The sequence below is a fragment of the Chaetura pelagica genome, unplaced genomic scaffold (assembly GCF_000747805.2).
Source record: "Chaetura pelagica isolate M959 unplaced genomic scaffold, ChaPel_1.0 scaffold85, whole genome shotgun sequence".
Classification (NCBI taxonomy): domain Eukaryota; kingdom Metazoa; phylum Chordata; class Aves; order Apodiformes; family Apodidae; genus Chaetura; species Chaetura pelagica.
This window is the reverse complement of record NW_009953505.1, coordinates 4,847,486-4,865,676: the sequence shown is the minus strand read 5'-3', so window position 1 is coordinate 4,865,676 and position 18,191 is coordinate 4,847,486. Positions and strand designations below refer to the sequence as shown.

The 18,191-nt window shown below is 39.7% G+C and overlaps 1 protein-coding gene across 1 annotated transcript in view; it reads left to right on the top strand.

The window, feature by feature from the left end:
* Nucleotides 1–18,191, top strand: part of CRYL1 (crystallin, lambda 1) — a gene marked incomplete at its 5' end in the record, with an annotated part of 58,440 nt that overhangs the window by 26,401 nt on the left and 13,848 nt on the right. The window contains 3 exons of the mRNA XM_009999438.1: nucleotides 2,372–2,533; nucleotides 6,122–6,316; nucleotides 16,350–16,455. Coding sequence (XP_009997740.1) covers nucleotides 2,372–2,533; nucleotides 6,122–6,316; nucleotides 16,350–16,455 — 463 coding nt within the window. The remainder of the gene's footprint in view (nucleotides 1–2,371; nucleotides 2,534–6,121; nucleotides 6,317–16,349; nucleotides 16,456–18,191) is intronic.

Below are 18,191 nucleotides of genomic sequence, written 5' to 3'. Positions count from 1 at the left end.
AATTTGTTTGAAGCTGCAGATATTAAATGTAAATTTTGGATTATATTAAATGTATAGCCTTTCCTCTTACCCTTGTGTGCAGTTCGGCATACCAAGAGGGACAGAATGACATGCTGACAGGTGAGAAAAGCTTAGAGGTGGAAAAGAACAGGTGTTCTCTGTGTTTTAAAGGAAAAGCTGAAGTTTTTCAGGTTTGGGTTCCTGTTTGGATTTTTTAAACCCTTCATCAAAAAACCCAGAGAAAAAGTTGACTTTGTTGCATTATGTTGTTCTTGTAGCCAGAAGTCTTTCCTGTTGATTGTGGGATCCACTGTAGTTACTTTGTTAGTCTGACTTCAGTGCCAGGGAAGCTGATGAAGCAGATCATCCTGAGTACCATTATGCGGCACATGCAGAACAGCCAGGTGATCAGGCCCAGTCAGCATGGGTTCATGAAGGGCAGGTCCTGTTTGACTAACCTCATCTCCCTCTTATGACAGGCTGACCTGCTTATTGGACGAGGGAAGGCCTGTGGATATTGTCTACCTTGACTTTATCAAGGCCATTGACAAGGTTTCCCACAGTATTCTCCTAGAGAAGGTGGCTGCTCGTGGCTTGGATGTGCACACACTTTGCTGGATAAAAAGCTGGTTGGACAGCTGGGTCCAAAGAGCTGTGTTCAGTGGAGTTAAATCCAGTTTGGGGCAGGTCACGAGTGGTGTTCCCCAGGGCTCAGTGCTGGGGCTGCTCCTGTTTAACATCTTTATTGATGACTGAGATGAGGGGACAGAGTGCACCCTCAGTAAGTTTGCAGATGACACTGAGCTGGGTGGGAGTGTTGATCTGCTTGAGGGCAGGGAGGCTCTGCAGAGGGATCTGGAGAGGCTGGATCGATGAGCAGAGGCCAATGGCATGAGTTTCAATGAGACCAAATGTTGGGTCCTGCACTTTGGCCACAATAACCCCTGTCAGCGCTACAGGCTTGGGGAGAAGTGGCTGGAGAGCCAGGCTTGGGGAGGAGTGGCTGGAGAGCTGCCCAGCAGAGAGGGTGCTGCTTGGCAGCAGCTGAACATGAGCCAGAGGTGTGCCCAGGTGGGAAAGAAGGCCAGCACCATCCTGGCTTGTATCAGGAATAGTGACCAGCAGGAGCAGGGAGGTGATCCTGCCCCTCTACTTGATGGTGAGGCTGCACCTCAAGCACTGAGTGCAGTTTTGGGCTCTGCACTATAAGGACATTGAGGTGCTGGAGAGGGTGCAGAGAAGGGCAACTAGGCTGATTAGAGGTCTGTAGAAGAGGTCTTATGAGGAGAGGCTGAGGGAGCTGGGGCTGTTGAGCCTGGAGAAGAGGAGGCTGAGGGGAGATGTCATTGCTCTCTACCACTACCTGCAAGGAGGTTGTAGTGAGGTGGGTGTTGGCCTTTCCTCCCTAGTGACTAGTGCTAGGACAAGAGGAAATGGGGTCAAGTTGTTGCAGAGGAGGTTCAGATTGGATATTAGGAAAAATTTATTCAGAGGAAGAGTGGTGAGGTATTGGAACAGGCTGCCCAGGGAGGTGGTGCAGGCACTGTCTCTGGAGGTGTTAAAAAAATGGGTGGACATGGTGTTTCAGGAGATGGTTTAGTGGTTAGGGGTTGTAGGCTGGACAGTTGGACTTGGTGATCCTGAAGGTCTTTTCCAACCTTGATGATTCTTTGATTCTATCCTCCCATGTCCTTGTTGCTCCCAGACTGATGGACTTCTGCATGCTGTCTTTCAGGCAGCTCCTGGGGAAGATTTTTAAATTCTTGTGGCTCTTGGCTCATATGTGTGATATTTCACACAGTACTGCAGAGCTGAATGTGCTCAATACCTTTGGGAGAAGTACTGCTAGCATGCATTCTCCTTCAGAAATCTATGTGTCAGAGTTGAAAGGAATGGAGGTATTTAAGCTTTTGAAGTTCGAGGGTCACTGGGAGATGTTTCAAAGCAGGTTCCAGAACTGTACCTTGTAATCTTCTGCCACAGTTCTGGAGACTGTAAGTTTGCCTTCTTTTTTTGATACACATACTCATTTCCATCTTAGAGGGAATATATTTTCTTTATTCCTCCATACTCTGTTTTTTCTCTCTGTGTGTAAAAGTCTAAATTTTAAACTAAGCAGAATCATTTGTGTTAAATCTTCTGTGGTGTGTGCTGGTCTGCCTTCTGCTATAGAGAAACTCTTGGACTTTCCATTCTGTGTATGTGGGAAGGTATTTTTGTGTTACTGCTTACTGTTTTAGTTAGGCTAATGAAAACAGGTGGTTTGTGCTGAGTTCCTTGGTGTCAGTGAGGGATCAATGAAATCTGTAATGTATGGATAAATACTATTGAACTAGACAATTTCTAATATTGATTTTTGTTTTTATTCCAGGAGTGTACTCCGGAGAACCTGGAACTGAAAAAGAAGATTTTCGGTCAGCTAGATCTTATTGTTGATGACAATGTTATCTTGAGCAGCTCAACCTCTTGTCTCTTACCTAGCAAGTTGTTCACTGGCCTTAAACATGTTAAGCAGTGTATCGTGTCACATCCTGTAAGTATGGCAGCACATTTTGGTTTTGTAGTAGTACGTATGTTTGACTAAACTGCATCCCAAACTCTTCCCTGCAGACTTGTGAATTATAGAAGGATATATGGAATGCTTGTGTTAGTGTGCAGGGGCCTGAATTTTCAGAAAAGATTTTGTTTGGTCATTCTGTGAGCAGAACCTCAAAATGCTGAAGGGCATCTGTGAGCCTCTGTAGAGGTCTGTATGGGGCTGCCAGACAGCAGTTTATCTCATCTGTGCTCAATATGGAAGAGCATTTTGTCTTGATAACTGGGATTCTTATTGCTTCTGTTTTCCACTCCTCAGTAGCTAGTAAATGTTAGCCTATGCTAGTCTGGTGTTTGACAGATCAGTTGAAAGGGCTGTGGTTATGAAGGTCTGCAGTTATCTGGAAAAAGGTGCTGCTCTGACGTCTGCAATTTGGGAACTACTTATCTTTCCAAGCGTAGTGTCAGTTCCCTAGTCATGCCCACGAGTGGCAGTGTGAACACCAAAATACAGCACTGCTTTACTATGACGTCTCTACCTATGGCTTAATGCTGCAGTGCCAAAGTATTTGGTCAGACCCTTTCTGACATGCCTCCACCAGCACCATTGTACCTTGGGGTAACTGGGAAGCAAAAAGAGCAAAAGGATTGGTTTCTTTCTGTATATTTAGTTTTCATCCCCTTTTAATACATAATTTTTTTTAAAGGGTCAAACTTCAAAATATTTATCTGTGCCTAGGTTTAGCTTTTCTCCAGTCTAAAATTCAGTAGTTCCTTATCTTATATTTCCAGATAGTAACTTTCTGTACTGCAAGAGATACTGTCTCTTCTAGACTTCTGGTTTAAGTAACTGTAACTGAGATATTATTTTTTAACCAATTCCAGGGCTTTTGCCTATTCTCTGACTGTTCGTCAGTCTTTGATTTTATATTACTCTTTCTTACTGTTTCCCCAACTTGGTATGTACCAATTGACTTGTTTAGTCTAGCTGCGGTCTTCATAGGAGCCACTTCTGCAACTAGGTTTTATCAGATTTGGAAAGGTAGCTAGTCTCTGTGTAAACTTTTTCTAGGCTGCTGTTGTAAGAATATTTCTATTTTCCAAAGCAGATACACTGGAGTGTCTTAAAATGTCTAATTGTTCTGAAATGGTTTTGCAATCCAACTGAGACTATTTTCCTAGTAATCTCAGCTTCACTCAAGGAGGAGTGTACTGGAGAAGCTGTGAGCCAGTGTTCTCTTTCAGGGGCATATCTGCATCTCTTATATCAGGAAATATGCTGGCTTTGTAATAGTTACTGACTTTTGGTGTTTTTTAATAATGACCTTACTAACATGTTGAAGACAACATCAGAACATAGAGAATGGTGGCTGTAGGAAGTAGCCAGCCTAGGAAGGCACTGTGAAAACAAGTTTTGATATGCCAGAAAAATTTAAAGCTAAAGTTGTAAAGCTTCTGGCACAGATGAGCATGTTGAGGAGAAATGAAATGCTGAAAGGGTAGAAGGAGCTCATCCTGTTGCTTAACATTGCAATAGGTTCAGTAATTAGAAAAAATAAATGCAGTCCTGTAGCACAGCTGTGTGATAGAAATTCATGCAGTACTTTTGGTACAGCTGTACTCTGCAAGCACTTGCAGTATTGGTGAATGTCTGCAGAGTGTTTCTTTTCTCATGTCCTGTGTATGCCTGCAAGGTCACGCAGCCAGAAGGAGTGAGGTAGAGGAGACTGTGTGCCATTGAATAACGTCCCTTGCTATACAGAAAACCATATAATCAAATCACTTAAAAAATTTATTCAGATCTATCTTTTACATTTATTCTCTATTCTATTAATTCCACTACTCCCGTTGGAAGTTGTTTGTGTCTTTTAAATTTTGTTCCAATTTTATTAGCAGTCCATCAGATTTAATTTGATGTTTGTTGGTAGCTTAACTAGCCCTCTGCATTTATTTTGTCATATCCTTTCTTAGCTTTCATTTTGTAAGGCTGAGTAAGGTGTAAGCTCATATGCTCCCTGAAGAAAGGCTTTGCATCTCTTCAAATTTTAGAAACCTTCTACCACCCTCAATTTTATCCATGTTTTACCACTTTTAGATTTACCAACATCTGTTACCTCATTCCTAAAAAACTGTCGTCCTCAGTGTGATCGTGAACACACCCGTATACTCCCCATGCCAAGTTCATGAAATAGAATATTTCAATAAGACGATTGTCAACACTGTTCTTGGGAGAAATTTATAATAGCGTCAGTCTCTCTCAACAATTAACTTGTCCTCTTCCTGATTGGAATCTGCGATATACTTGAGGGTTAGAAAAGGCTTCAGAGAACTTCTTGGTCCTTGAAGTGGTTTGGGTCTTGCTAAATTGCCTGGCATCAGACCTGCAGTGGTGTCCAGCATGCCACTCTCAGCACTGGTGGTGGCACTGACAAGGAGGCCAATATGAGAGCGTTTATGTTGAAACACAAGGCATTTTAAAGGGGTTGAAGTAAGTGTGTTACATCGATAGTTAAAGCAGATGTAGCCTACAACAGGTTTTGTGTTGGTCAGACCCTACTGTAAAAGGTACCGTGTAAGTACTGAAAAGAGAACATAGAGAGGGGAAGGACTGCATGCATGTTGCTGTGATCCTGTACTTGCATTTGCGTTAGCACAGTTAAGAGTGTTTGACTAGAAGGGAGAATGGAAAAAGAAAGGCTACATAATTACCATCCTTTAAATGCCAATGTTATTTCTGCTAATAAATTGCGTTAGCTCCTTCTGCTGCCTGGAAACTAGAGGGGGAGCTGAGTTTTAACACCTGAAGAATATGGCTGCAGGACTGCTGCTTTTGTAAAGGACATGCAGGCAGTTCTGCAACACTATGACCTCAAGACTTTTTAGCTGTTAGTAGGATGTTCTTTAGAATTGTTTTGTTTATCTTTTCAAAAATACATTACACAAAGGTCATGACTTGATGAGAAAATACATTTGGGAATAGTCAGAGAGAGGTTTTGTTTGTTTGGGTTCTTTTTAAGTAGGTACAGTGTTTGAAGGTAACCTGTTCTGCAGCTTTTTCAAAGTATGTTTTATGTGATATTTGTTACTGCATTTAGCATATATTTGCAGGCTTGGACCAGTAGCAGTTTGTTTGTTAAGTGTTGTATCTTGCAGGTGATGTTTAGCAATAATTTTGTTATAAGTTCCTGAATATCTGAAAGGAAATGGCTTGCTTAATTTGGAAAGACAGGTGGTGGCCAAATGTCTTACAACAAAAACCAGCTTCAATATTGAGATAACACTGGCTACTCAAGTCAGTATAAAGTCTTCTCATATTGTTTGAATGCTATAATCTTTAACGTAGCTCCATGAACTTTGCCGCGGTTAAAACAGAGTTAGATTTAATGCAAGATCAATTCTTTTTAAAATTTGAATTAATACAGCAGCTTTTATTGGATTGGTGAAGTCTTTCAGGGTCTAAAGGCCAGACTTGCTGTGTTCACCAGAAAATAGCCATGGTTAGTAGCAAGCTATAAAGATGATTTCTGTGAACTTGTTCTGTTAATCTGTTAATAGCTGACATTCTTAATTTGTGTTTCTTCTTGAGGTAAATCCACCTTACTTTGTGCCATTGGTTGAAATTGTTCCTCATCCAGAAACAGATCCTTCTGCTGTAGAGAGAACATATGCCCTGATGAAGAAGATTGGTCAGTCTCCTGTCAAACTAAACAGAGAAGTTGAGGGGTTTGTTCTGAATCGGCTCCAGTATGCAGTGATAAGTGAAGCCTGGAGACTTGTGGATGTATGTATATTAATTTTTTTTCCAGCTTCTATACACGTACACTGCTAGTTTGATAGATTTGACAAGTGACATTATAGATTTAAATTTCCTATAATTTTGTCATCTTTGTTAAACTGTCCCTTATAAACATGAAATATATGCCAACGTGTAAATTAAAAACAGTAAGAATTGTTGTGAGTTATAAATAGCGAAGACCAGGAAAAACAAAGTTATGTGATCATAACTATCTTTTATCCTGTTTTCTTCTCAGAATACTGTCATTTTCAGGACAATCAAAAGAACAACTTCAAAAGCACATAAATGAAAATACTTACTTTGCTTTTTTGTAGGTTGTCTAATCACTTCCTGTTATTTTCTGAATGTTGCTGGCCTACTCTATGGTGGTTATGAAAATAATATTTTCTTTTTGTTTTTTCAGTAACTGCACTCATAAGTTCAACAGTTATTTGATACTTGTAGTTAAAGACAGATTTCTCCTCCTCCTGCCCATTCAGACTACTAGCTGAGAATAATTTGTTTATCCCCCTTCACTTTTTCCCACAGTTACCTCTTTTGTGCTGCAAAGTCTGATCTTTCATCAGGAAAAGCTGAATTATGAGTCTATTGCTGTTCTGTTGAGAAGAGATTCAGTTGGGCTTACTTTTTTGTCATGGAGAGTGTTTTAATTTTTTAAGCTGTTTAGAACAACCATGGACATAAATAAAGATTAAGAACTTGAAACTAAGGTGATAGTAATATATTGTAAACAAAGTAACTCTTTTTCCAAAGCAGTATCTACACATGGTTGCTGAACTGTTTTTACTTATCTCTAGATAGCTTCCATTAGCAGCACAATGTTAACACTATAAAGGAAGAGGTGAATAATAATAAATAAAATAATATTGTTATGAAGGAACCAGTCTTCTACTGGAGATGTTTCTTTAAACTAAAAAGTTTCTGTTATTAAAGCTAATAAAAATTCTTAGGTATATGATAAGCAAAAACTCTTCAGAAAGCTGTAATAATATTGAAAGACAGGGTAGAAAGGATAGTGAGCTCTAAATTTTTTTTTTAAACCCTAATAGCCCCAGATTAATAATAGGTTTTGAGAAAAAAAAAATGTGAAAATTACTACTGAAAACATTAACAAGGAAGGTAGGTTCACAGTGAAAAAGGTAACTGAACAGCAGTGTTCACTGCTAAGGAGATTCCCACACTGTAACCTTTCCTTGAAAGGAAAGGATCTGATGTAGAACAAGTCATGCTAAGGAAAAGATTTTTGGAGCAGAAAAGAGTAAATGAACAATAGCAGACTGTGAAGGAGAAATGGAATTTATCCTAGAATCCCATATATGAAGTTGCTTAAGTACTGATTGAAGTACTATTTCACACACCAACTAGCATAATACCACAGAAACAGAAGTTAGCACATAGTCTGACCCCTTCTTATAGAGTTCAAAGCATTGGGAAACTGTGGACCAGGAAGTCTATAATATGTAAGCATATTGATGCAATACACGTGGCCAGGAGTGCCTCAAAAATATAGTAGGATTCTTTCATGTCTCTGAGAGCCATAAACTGAATTGTGGAAGTCACTGCTGTAGAAACCTAGGATGCTGAAAATATGAAAGGATTCTGTGAACTTTTCAACACACTCCTGTTACAGGAAAACCATGCAGAAGCAACCTTCAGATGTTGAAGTCTCACAGACTGGACTGCTGGAAGCTGAGGCGGTGCATGTCATTGAAAGTATCACTCTTTATTTTAGTCTTCAGTTATGAAAATAGTATAAGAACACTTAATGAAAAGAAGAATTATAAGAACACTATTTGAAAAGCAGTATTTATTTGAGGTGAACCTGCAGGATGAACCTGTATTGACCCTTTCTGTGTGTGTGGCGATAGGTGGGTAATAACAAAATAGTGCTTGAAGCACTGAGAGATAATGAAAGTTACTTTTGTGGTGAATCATCAAAGCTTCCAAGTTAGTTTCTGTATAATTTCATTGCTTTGCGGGCAAGTACACATTTAAACTGTAGCAACTTTGGCTGTATTTCTATTCAAAAAGCCTGAACAAATAGTGGCTATCAAAGGTGTATAGCTTCAACTGTGTGACTTCAGGAGACATGTTGCCTTTGAAGGGAGGAGAATCATTGAGAGCTGCAGGCCTGGGGCAGTTTCAATGTTTCTACTGTTGTGCTGCCAATTTATTAATTTTTACTGCAAGTTATGAACTTTTGGTGTTTCCACTTTCAAAGTGGAGAAAAATACTTCTTGCTTCTAATTGTAAAGTCACTTTTCAGTCCTTATTGTTGAAAATGTCAGCCTCCCCACCTCTCAGTCTTTGAGAGGCTCCTAAAAATCAAGTTTTAATCACACTGATTCCTTCTGGAAACAGAAGTTTTCCTTACCCTAAGAAGCAATAGGGCTGGAAGACAGCTATTAACAGGAGGGACATATTAATAAGCATTCTTTCCAAAATTACCATACTAGTAATCCTTTTGTAGTTAGGTAAATTGCATGTGTTGGATGAGGCAATCCAAGTCAGATGGATGCAGAGCATAAAGATTCTTATGAAATTATTTAAGAACACTGTGGTATTTTGATGCTAATAATTCTATGTTACTTCCTACTATTGCAAAGGAACAATGAAAGAGAACCATAAAACATAATTGCAAATTTACTTGTTCTGTGGGTGGTTGCAAAGGTCTGAACAAGTATCTTTGTATGCCTACGGTTACCTGTCATAAATTGATCAGTACTCCTATTTCTGTTAGAAGTTTTATTTAATTTTAATGTGGTGAGTGCTTGAGAAAGATCTGTGGTGTTGCTGGAGCATTGTTATATTTGCACTGCAGTGCATCAGTTCTTTGCCACATAACAAGATCATAAATATTCCAGATACAAATGTGTGTGAACCAGGAGAGAAATAGAGCAGCAGTCTCCAAGTGTTCTGAAGCCACTTGAAAGGATCTTAAATGAGCCCCTTTAAACATGTAAACAACTATCTGTTTGTTTGAGGACTTTGAGATGCAAGCTTGAAAGTTCTTCTCTGTGTCCTTGTCTCAAAAAATATTTATAGTAGAGGTGGAGTGATCTTAGACATTTGCACATGTTCTTACATCAGAGTCCAAGTATAGACACCTTTGCATGGACAGTCTTAGGGTTTTGTGGTTTGTGGTTTTTGTGTGTGTGTTTTGGGTTTTTTTGTCAGTTTAGCTTATTTCATTCAAGAAACTAGTGGAAGCTTCTCCAGTAGAAGTGTTAATGTACTGTTAAAAAAGGGACTGGTGGTAGGACAGACATGCAGGTACAGCTTTACTAACAGTTACCTGGAACACTATCACAAGTGGACTGAGCAGCTTGCAAGACTTTAGTTCTCAAATGTAGCCCAGCAACTGATGACCTGCCAGTCTCTTTTCTTTAGCAATGCTGTGCTAGGATGTGTGATGGGTGAGATCATATGATGAGAGTAGGGCTCTGATGCAGAGCATCAATGTGGGGCTCTATAGAAAGCAATGTGGTAAATATGGCTGCTTGCTGGATGCTGTGTGGAGCTTACTAACTTATGCCATGTGGGTCAAAGAGTAGGAGAGGCTATGACACTGCCAGAAATCTGAGGTAAGGCCTTGCCAGCAGGTTGGGTTCAAGCTCAGACTCCACATGGTGCTCAAACTGTACATGGGTGCGGATGCTGGAGCAGAAACAAGTGTAATTCAGTGCAAAGTAATGAAAGTAGTAATGAGAAACGTGTGTATTGGGATACAGTTTGTGTTTGCCAAAAGTGCTGGGGTCCCCAGGAGCATGCACAAATACAGGTTGGGCAGAGAATGGATTGAGAACAAACAACCTTGAAGAGAAGGACCTGGCAGAGCTGGCAAAGTGCACTTGCAGCCCAGAAAGCCAACAGAAAACCCCTTTATTTTCCCCCCTCTACTCCACTCTTCTGAGACCCCACCTGGAGTACTATGTCCAGTCCTGGGGTCCCTAACATAATAAGGACATGGAGCTGTTGGAGCAGATCCAGAGGAGCACCACAAAGATGATGAGAGAGCTGGAGCATCTCTCCTATAAAGACAGGCTGAGAGAGGTGGGGTTGTTCAGCCTGGAGAAGAGAAGTCTCTGGGGAGACCTTATAGTGGCCTTCCAGTACCTGAAGTGGGCCTATAAGAAAGCTGGGGAGGGACTTTTATAAGGGCATGTCATGATATGAAGAGGGGAGATTTAGGTCAGACATTAGGAAGAAATTATTTAGTGTAAAGTTGATGAAACACTGATACAGGTTGCTTAGGGTGGTTGTGGATGCCCCCTCCCTGAAAGTGTTCAAGGGCAAGTTGGACGGGGCTTTGAGCAACCTGGTGTAGTGGAAGATGTCTCTGCCCATGCAGGAGGGTTGGAACTAGAATGATCTTAATGGTTGCTTCCAACCCTAGCCATTCTGTGATACATGAGGAGGCTGGGATTTTGAAGCTGGGCAGAAAATGGGTGCTGTGAATGCAGGACTGGGCCAAATGTGGGAGTGGGAAGTACAGGGTTAAGGTGATGAAAAGCTAGGAGGCCTGAAGAAGATATGCATTTGTAGGAAAGTGGGAGAATGGGAAGTCATTTGTAGAGATACATCTGGATGCTGAGAACTTTGGCCATGTAGAGAATTCGGAATGTGGATTTAGGGATGCGAAGTTTGACTTTATAAGTACGTAGAAGCAAAGACTGTAGATTCATATATGGACCTAAAAGAAGGAGTTCAAGGAAGTGCTCCCCTTTGAGGCAAGAGTGCTACAATGAGATGTCACATAAGGCTAACATATCCAAAATGCAACAGGATGTCTCTTTGAACATGGTTTTGACTTGAAAGTTACAAGCATTCGGGCAGTGCAGGTTTTTGTGGCAGGAACTTACTGCATCATTTATCTCTGCCTCCCCATGCTCCACATTCATTACATGAAAAAACAGATGCTAGAAACGCTCCAGTCTGTCCCTTTAAGGTCATGTATTTCAGAACTTTCTGTAGGACCACAGAGCATGTGTGAGACTGACATTATTTTAGGTTTCTTATTTGTGTTAATTCTTAGGTCTCTGGAGGATTGTGGTGCAAGGAAAAGATGTACTGTGAGATATAGATTGGAAGTGTTCTCAAAGATCATCTGGTCCAACCTTTCTTGACAAAAGCACTGTTTAGACAAGATGGCCCAGCACCCTGTCCAGCTGAATCTCAAAAGTGTTCAATCTTGGGGGGGTTGTTGAGGTTGAAACTCCTTGTTCCTCTCAACCCTAAATTTTGATATTACAAATTTGGAACCATTAGAATAATCTGTAGACAGTAATACACCTCAAACAGCTTTCTCTGTTACTCCCTGTTACCATTTATTTACTTTCTCATGCCTCAACTGACAGTGGACACTGGTGTGTCTTACTTTGTAACTCCTTGGAGCAGAGACTGGTTGCCTTGATTTGCCTGGGGAGCACCTTGTGCACTGCTGACACTTACTTTTGTACTTTTAGCAGTACCAATACATTCTACACTATCTTGGGATTATGTTGCAAGAGTGTTAGTTAAATAGCTTGACTTTGTCTTGTTCTGAAGGTAAAGCTTTGTTTGACTTAATTCAGAAAATAACAGCCAAAGCTTTTCACAAAAGATCAGAAGTCTCAAACCTTACTCTGAGTTTCTTGGACTGTGCATTTACTGTGGATTACTGAGTGGAAGCTAATCTTTGGTGAAATATTTTTCGAAGCATTGCCTGGAATTTGCAAGGAGGTAATGAAATACAGCTGCAGAGATAGTGAGGCGAACATGGCAGTTTTTCAACCCTTATCTAATTCAGGTGTTTCAGATGCTTTTGAGAACTTGCTATAATTATTTTATATGATGGATGACAGGGTAACTGTCTTAAGAGTCTGTATTTTCCTCTGTATAAGCTTTTCATTCTGTCTTAATGTTGTTGGTTGGGGTTTTTTTTCTGTGAAAGTGGGTTTTCTTTTAGGTTATAGTCATTGCAAAAAACAAGAATTGGCAGCCCTGCCATTTTAGTTAATCTTGTGGAAAATAAACAGTCATGGTTTGGCTGTGTGTCCATTTTAGTTTGTTTTCACAGCAATTGGGTGCATTGGCTTCAGTCCCTAATTTTTGTACCTCTCCTTTCTCAAGTGACTAGCTTGGCAGTTCTTAAATGCTGGCAAATTCCTTATTATTAATAATTGTATTTTAGTGTTATCCAGTGGACCATTCCAAAAGATCAAAGATAAGGTGGAGGGTTAAACATGTAGTTACAGTGCCCTATAAAAGAGGGATATCATAAAAGGATATTTAAAGGGCCAGGGAGAAAAATAGTGTTGAAACCAAGTGTTCCTTACAGAGTGAGGTGAGTGAGGGTGTCATGGAAGAAGGAAGAAGAAGGTCAGCAAAGTAAGGAGGTGTGGAGTGTGTAGGACAAAAAGTTCCTCAAACCTGATGAAATGGAAAGAGAAGGAGCTTGTAGAGAGATCCAGGAGATAAGTCATATACTCAAAATGACAGGACTGGAAAAAGATTTAATCAGGGCGTGGGTGGAAGGGACATGATTGAAATGGTGGTGAAGCTAAGGGTGTAACAAGCGCTGCTGAGAGAGAATGCATATATTAGTGGCTATCAGGAATAAAAAAGAATACTGGATTTGGAAGATACAGAGGGTGATGTGGCAAATTTGGAGACAGAAAGTGTGTGATCCAGGAGGGAGTAGAGTCCAAAATAACTATAGACAGACTGGAGTAGGAGAACATGATGAATAGGTAGTATGAGAAAAAGTAAGATTGTTTTTTTGGCATGTCACATTTAGGGTGATTACAAAGTTGGTGACAGAAATTGTGATGTGGGTGTGACACTCAGATGTAAAGACTGTTGATTAAAACCAAGCAGGTTGGGTCAGTGTCTAAAGTTGGAGACGGCAGAACTGCCAGAGGTTTTTGGAAAGGAGAAAATAGGTTCCCTGCAGAGTGAGAAGCATTCATAAAATACTGAAGGAGCATTAGGCCAGTACTGTAGCATTTAATCCTCAGATTAAAATCTTGAGGAAAATGAGATTGTGGTATGTAAATGGTATTGTAAGAAGTGTGGAGGAGTCTGAGCTAGTATAGTTCTTGGAGTCTGACTGGCCATTGGGGTGACTGAGGGTTTTGGTGAATTTATTTTAAATTAAGATCTTAATTCTGTAGCTGTGAAAGCTTTTGGTGAACTCTTCACACACTTCCTTTTCCCTCTAACAAGTGCTCAAGGGGAAGGCTTTTAAGAAGGGTTACCTGGAATGAGGAGGGTGAAAAATCTCCTTGGGTAGCTTGTTTTGTACTTAGACTTAATGAAACTAGGTTGGAACTAGCTTGTTTTCTTCTTAGCATAAACACCGATCATTGTGGAACATGCTTTGCTGACCTTGCATCCACCCTGCTGAATCATTCCAATTTGCAATCTCCTTAACATAAATGGGAGTAGGGTTATTCCCCAGGAGAGGATGGACTAACTTGTTTCTCTTTCATGTTTTTAATTTCTGAAGAGAAAAAGAAAAAGGCTTTTTTTTAAAGAGGGTCTGTGTGACAAGGAGAAACTGATTATTATAGAATAATATATCCTGCAACTGGAGGGATATGTCATGTTATGCTTCTGGTAGCTGCAGTTTTCCCTGTAGTCACAGTCCCTACAGCAGCTGTAGTCAAAAGGCCAAGAGCAAAGCACTCATCTCATGATTCTGAAGGCATCTGGTCTTCAGCTGTCAGTATTGAGGCTGAGGACTATGATATCAAACAAAAGAAATTGTTTTTTAATTTGAAAATTAATTTGCAATGATTCTGAAATGTTTCAAGAGTCTGTTAACTCTTTAACGTTATGTTTACATTTTTTAACTGCTGCTGCTGTTCAAATGCTTGTCTGGAACTTGTGGTTAATCTTTTGTCTGCAAATCCATGTCAACCAGGAGAAAAACAAAAATCACTCGTCAAGCACAGCTTTACCAGCACGACTCATTGTTTGGATGAAACAGTCCCAGCAGAAGAGAGCTTTTGTTGACTTTGCTGATGTTGTTCATAGAAATTGTGTTGCCATGTCAGGGGAAAATACTTTCACACAACGTATGGTGCCTGTGTTAGTTACACGGATGCTGGTCTGTAACCCAAAAACTGTCTGAGGTTTTTGTTTAGTCCTTTCTTTACACAGACCTTCCTGTCTGCCTCTAGATGAGCTTCTTTACTATACCTTTAAGTTGAAGGAAATAATGCTTCCTTATCCCTGCCATATTTATGTGTAGCTAAATTGTTACCAGAGGTGTGAGTTGCATATATGATGGGTAGATATTAATAATTTTGTTAGTTTCTTTTTCAAGACAGAGTTCAAAGAGACTCTATTTAAGCCTGAGATTATGAAACTTGATGTCTGTGGCCAGCTACAGAAATTATGTTTGTCCTTGACTTACAGCTTTCATTTAAAGTAGCAGTAGATGATGTAGCTCATGAACATAGGAAGACACTGGATGCGATTCAGCTCACTTAAGATGGGATTTCTACAATGTAGACCTAGACATCCAAGCTCCTTACTCATCTTTCAGTCAGTGAGGAGAATTAAGCCCTTTTAGGACATAACTCATCTTCCCTATTCTAGATGCTGATTCCCTTTTTCTCCCTAGGGATTATAAGGAGAGTCAAGATGTCTAGCTCAGATGTCAAGGTTTAAAAATGTCAGGAGAGCTGTCCTGCATTCCCGTAACTCTAGCAGATCACTGTGATATGAAGAAGTATTCAGACAGGGCCCTGCAAGAGGGAAATTGAACAGATAAAGACCTGCCTTTTGCCAAGCAAATGATGTGGCCTACTGGTGTTCTGGAGCTCAAAGGGGCTTGTGAAGAAAGGGCCACTGCGTGGGTACAAGCACCTCAGAATAGGGTGAGAAGGCAGATTAGAAACAATTCAGTGTCTCTTCCACCTTCTTAATGTTAAGGAAATGTTTGCATGTCTCTGGTAATAAGGAGGACAAGTTCTTGAAACCAAGCTTTATCTGATAGAATTGGTTAGAACAGGTCTTCATTCCTGTCTTTCTAGTAGGTGGAAAATAACCTCATATAATAAATATTTTCTTCTCAAGTAATCTGCTAATGAACCATAACTCTTTCTTTCTTGCCTTTGGTTGTGGTTGGGTTTTTTTGAAAGCTTTCCTGTGCTTGTCCTAACCTGATGGGGGCGGTGGCTTTCTTGTAAGTGCTACCATGTGGGTGGAACAACAGTTCTCGACTTAGGAGAAAAAAAAATGCTTCACTTTGCATGCTCTGTATCCTGCCAACTCTGAGACATGAGGCTGGTGATGAACTCCAAAACCTGGGCAGGTTGAGGCTGGGTAGGTTGAACGTTCAGTGAGTTTTGTGGGAAGGAGTGGCAGCTGCATTGCTTACGTGTTTGGTCTAAGCCTTTTTTGCAGGTGGCCTCAGGAGTAGTATCCACTGCTGCATTCCCATTCTGCCAGTTGTGACTCTGCCCAAAAATCCAGAACAAAGATAATTTGAAGGGAGGTGTGAGATTTAGCCAAAACTCCTATATTTAAAAGGGCTGGTATAGCGCTTGGATTTGATATAAACTCTTTTGCTATCAAAGTGAAATGTTTGCTCAGTGTTCTCTGATTCTCATTTCTTGAGAAAAAAAGTATATTGGCTAACCTAAACAGCTCATTTTTGGTTTAGTACATGAATTATTGTAAGTAATAAGTATCAGGCAAACTAGTGTGTACAAATAATACATATTGTATTTAAAAGTAGATTAATATATAAATTTAAAAATAAATTTCTGTCAAAATGTATCAAAGTGTGTTTGGAATATGAAGTACAGCAGTCTTAGAGATGTATTTATACTGAACCAGAGGAAGGCTTGCATAATAGATGGATATTTCTGGCAAGCAGTTATGTTTCTGTTTCCAACTTAACTGCTATTTCTAGCTTTAGTTGGTATTACTAATATATTTTTTTAATTATATCCCAAAAGCAGGCAATTTTGCATTAAACCCAAACATTCACAAATCTTCCTTTGTGTTCACTTTTGCTGCTTAGGAAGGAGTAATATCTCCTACTGATCTAGACCTTGTGATGTCTGATGGATTAGGAATGCGATATGCATTTATTGGACCTTTGGAAACCATGCATCTTAATGCAGAAGGTAGGTAGTTTAAAATTATGTCAATAAGAAAGGAAGGCTTACATTACACAAGACTCTGGAAATGTTATATCACAAACCAGGTTAGGATTGCTGCAGTGATGACTCATCTCTCTTTAATAATAAGAAAAGGAAAAGGTATCTAAAACTTGAGGCTGGATGGAAGGAAATGGATGTTGACTATCCCATAACAAGTGATCTGATGAAAGATGACAAATAATTGAAGCACTAGCTGTGTAATTCTTTGTTTTCAAGATTCATCCCAGTGCTTTGGAGACGCTGCTCCACCCATAGTTCAAGACTGTCAGTGTCAGGAAAATAAGGTATTGGGAAAGTTCATCTGACAATCTGGTGTAAACAGAAACACATTTTCTGAGTGCTTCCCTTCCCTCCCCTCCCCCTTGGATTTGTAGCAAGGCTCTCTAAATATCAGTGGAGTTGGATTGCTTTAAGCTGGCTTAAATTCTGACTGAAGTAAAGTTGCTTCTGTCAGCAAAATGCTGAGCATACAAAGTTGACTTGACAAAGCAGTCAAGTAACAGTTCAACATCTGATTTGCATAATCAAGACAGATTTTTAGATGTTTTTAGAATTGTATACTTGAAACCTAGCTAAATAAAAAGTGGATTGCATAAAATTAAATAAAAATTACAGATCAGAATCACCAAGGTTTGAGCAATGAATTTAATGATTTAATGAAACATGAAAACTTCAAGAGATGAATATCAACTAATACATTTTTAGCTCTTTGTAATATTGTCTGCATCTTTATTCTGGTTTTGCACGGTCCCTGACATGATAGACTCCTGCTCCATTGCTGGATCTTTTAGGCACTGCTGCCATGGCTAATAATAAGATGATAAAATAAAAATAAGAAACCAAGCTCATAAAATATCAGTGCAAAATTAGAAGTGTTACTTTGTGTCTACTTGTTGATTAGTTACTTGGCAGAAACTTAAGTCTCTAAAGGCTGACTAAGCAATTTTGATATGAATGTGGAATTGTGGATCCTTCACTAGAGTCTTTCAGCTTCTCAGTTTGGTTGTGTATCAATAAATGAAATGTCACTAAGTGTTTTCTTTTGTGCATTGTTAGGTAAACAACATCCATTCTCTAAGTAGAGGCACCTTCCTAGAAGTTTCCCTCTTCTGCTCTATCAATATCGGGCAGTTTCCAGTCCTCTTCAGTGTTTTCAGACTTGCTCAATATAAATCATAGACATTCTTTACATAGAACAGAACAGATGCACATGGGACTAGCCTTAAAAACAGCAATCTACCTGAAATCTTGCAGGCTGAAGTTGTTCAGTCCTTTTCCCCCACCACTCCACTAAGCTGCCATGCCATGCCCTGCAGGAACTGTCCCTGCACAGGGTCTTCTGTGAGAGTAACTTGCTGAACTGCCTCTACTAAAACATAAAACCAAAACAAAATGCTTCTTAATATCAAAGAAGTTTTTCATCTGTTTTAGAGATCAAATCATACTTGTGAATCTTTTTTCTTAATCCATGTTCTAGACTCCTGAATACTAAAACAATGTTTACTTGACATGAACAGAATCATATAAGATGAGTTGGTTTTGATACTCTTCCTGGAGTGCCCACTGGCATTTGATGTTCCATCATGATCCAGCTTAGCTTCCTTCCTCCACTCAGGGATTAGGCGTTGTTGCAAAAACATTTATGAAATTTCACATTTCAAACCAATTTTAGGTAACATATGCAACTGGTAGGTTGCATA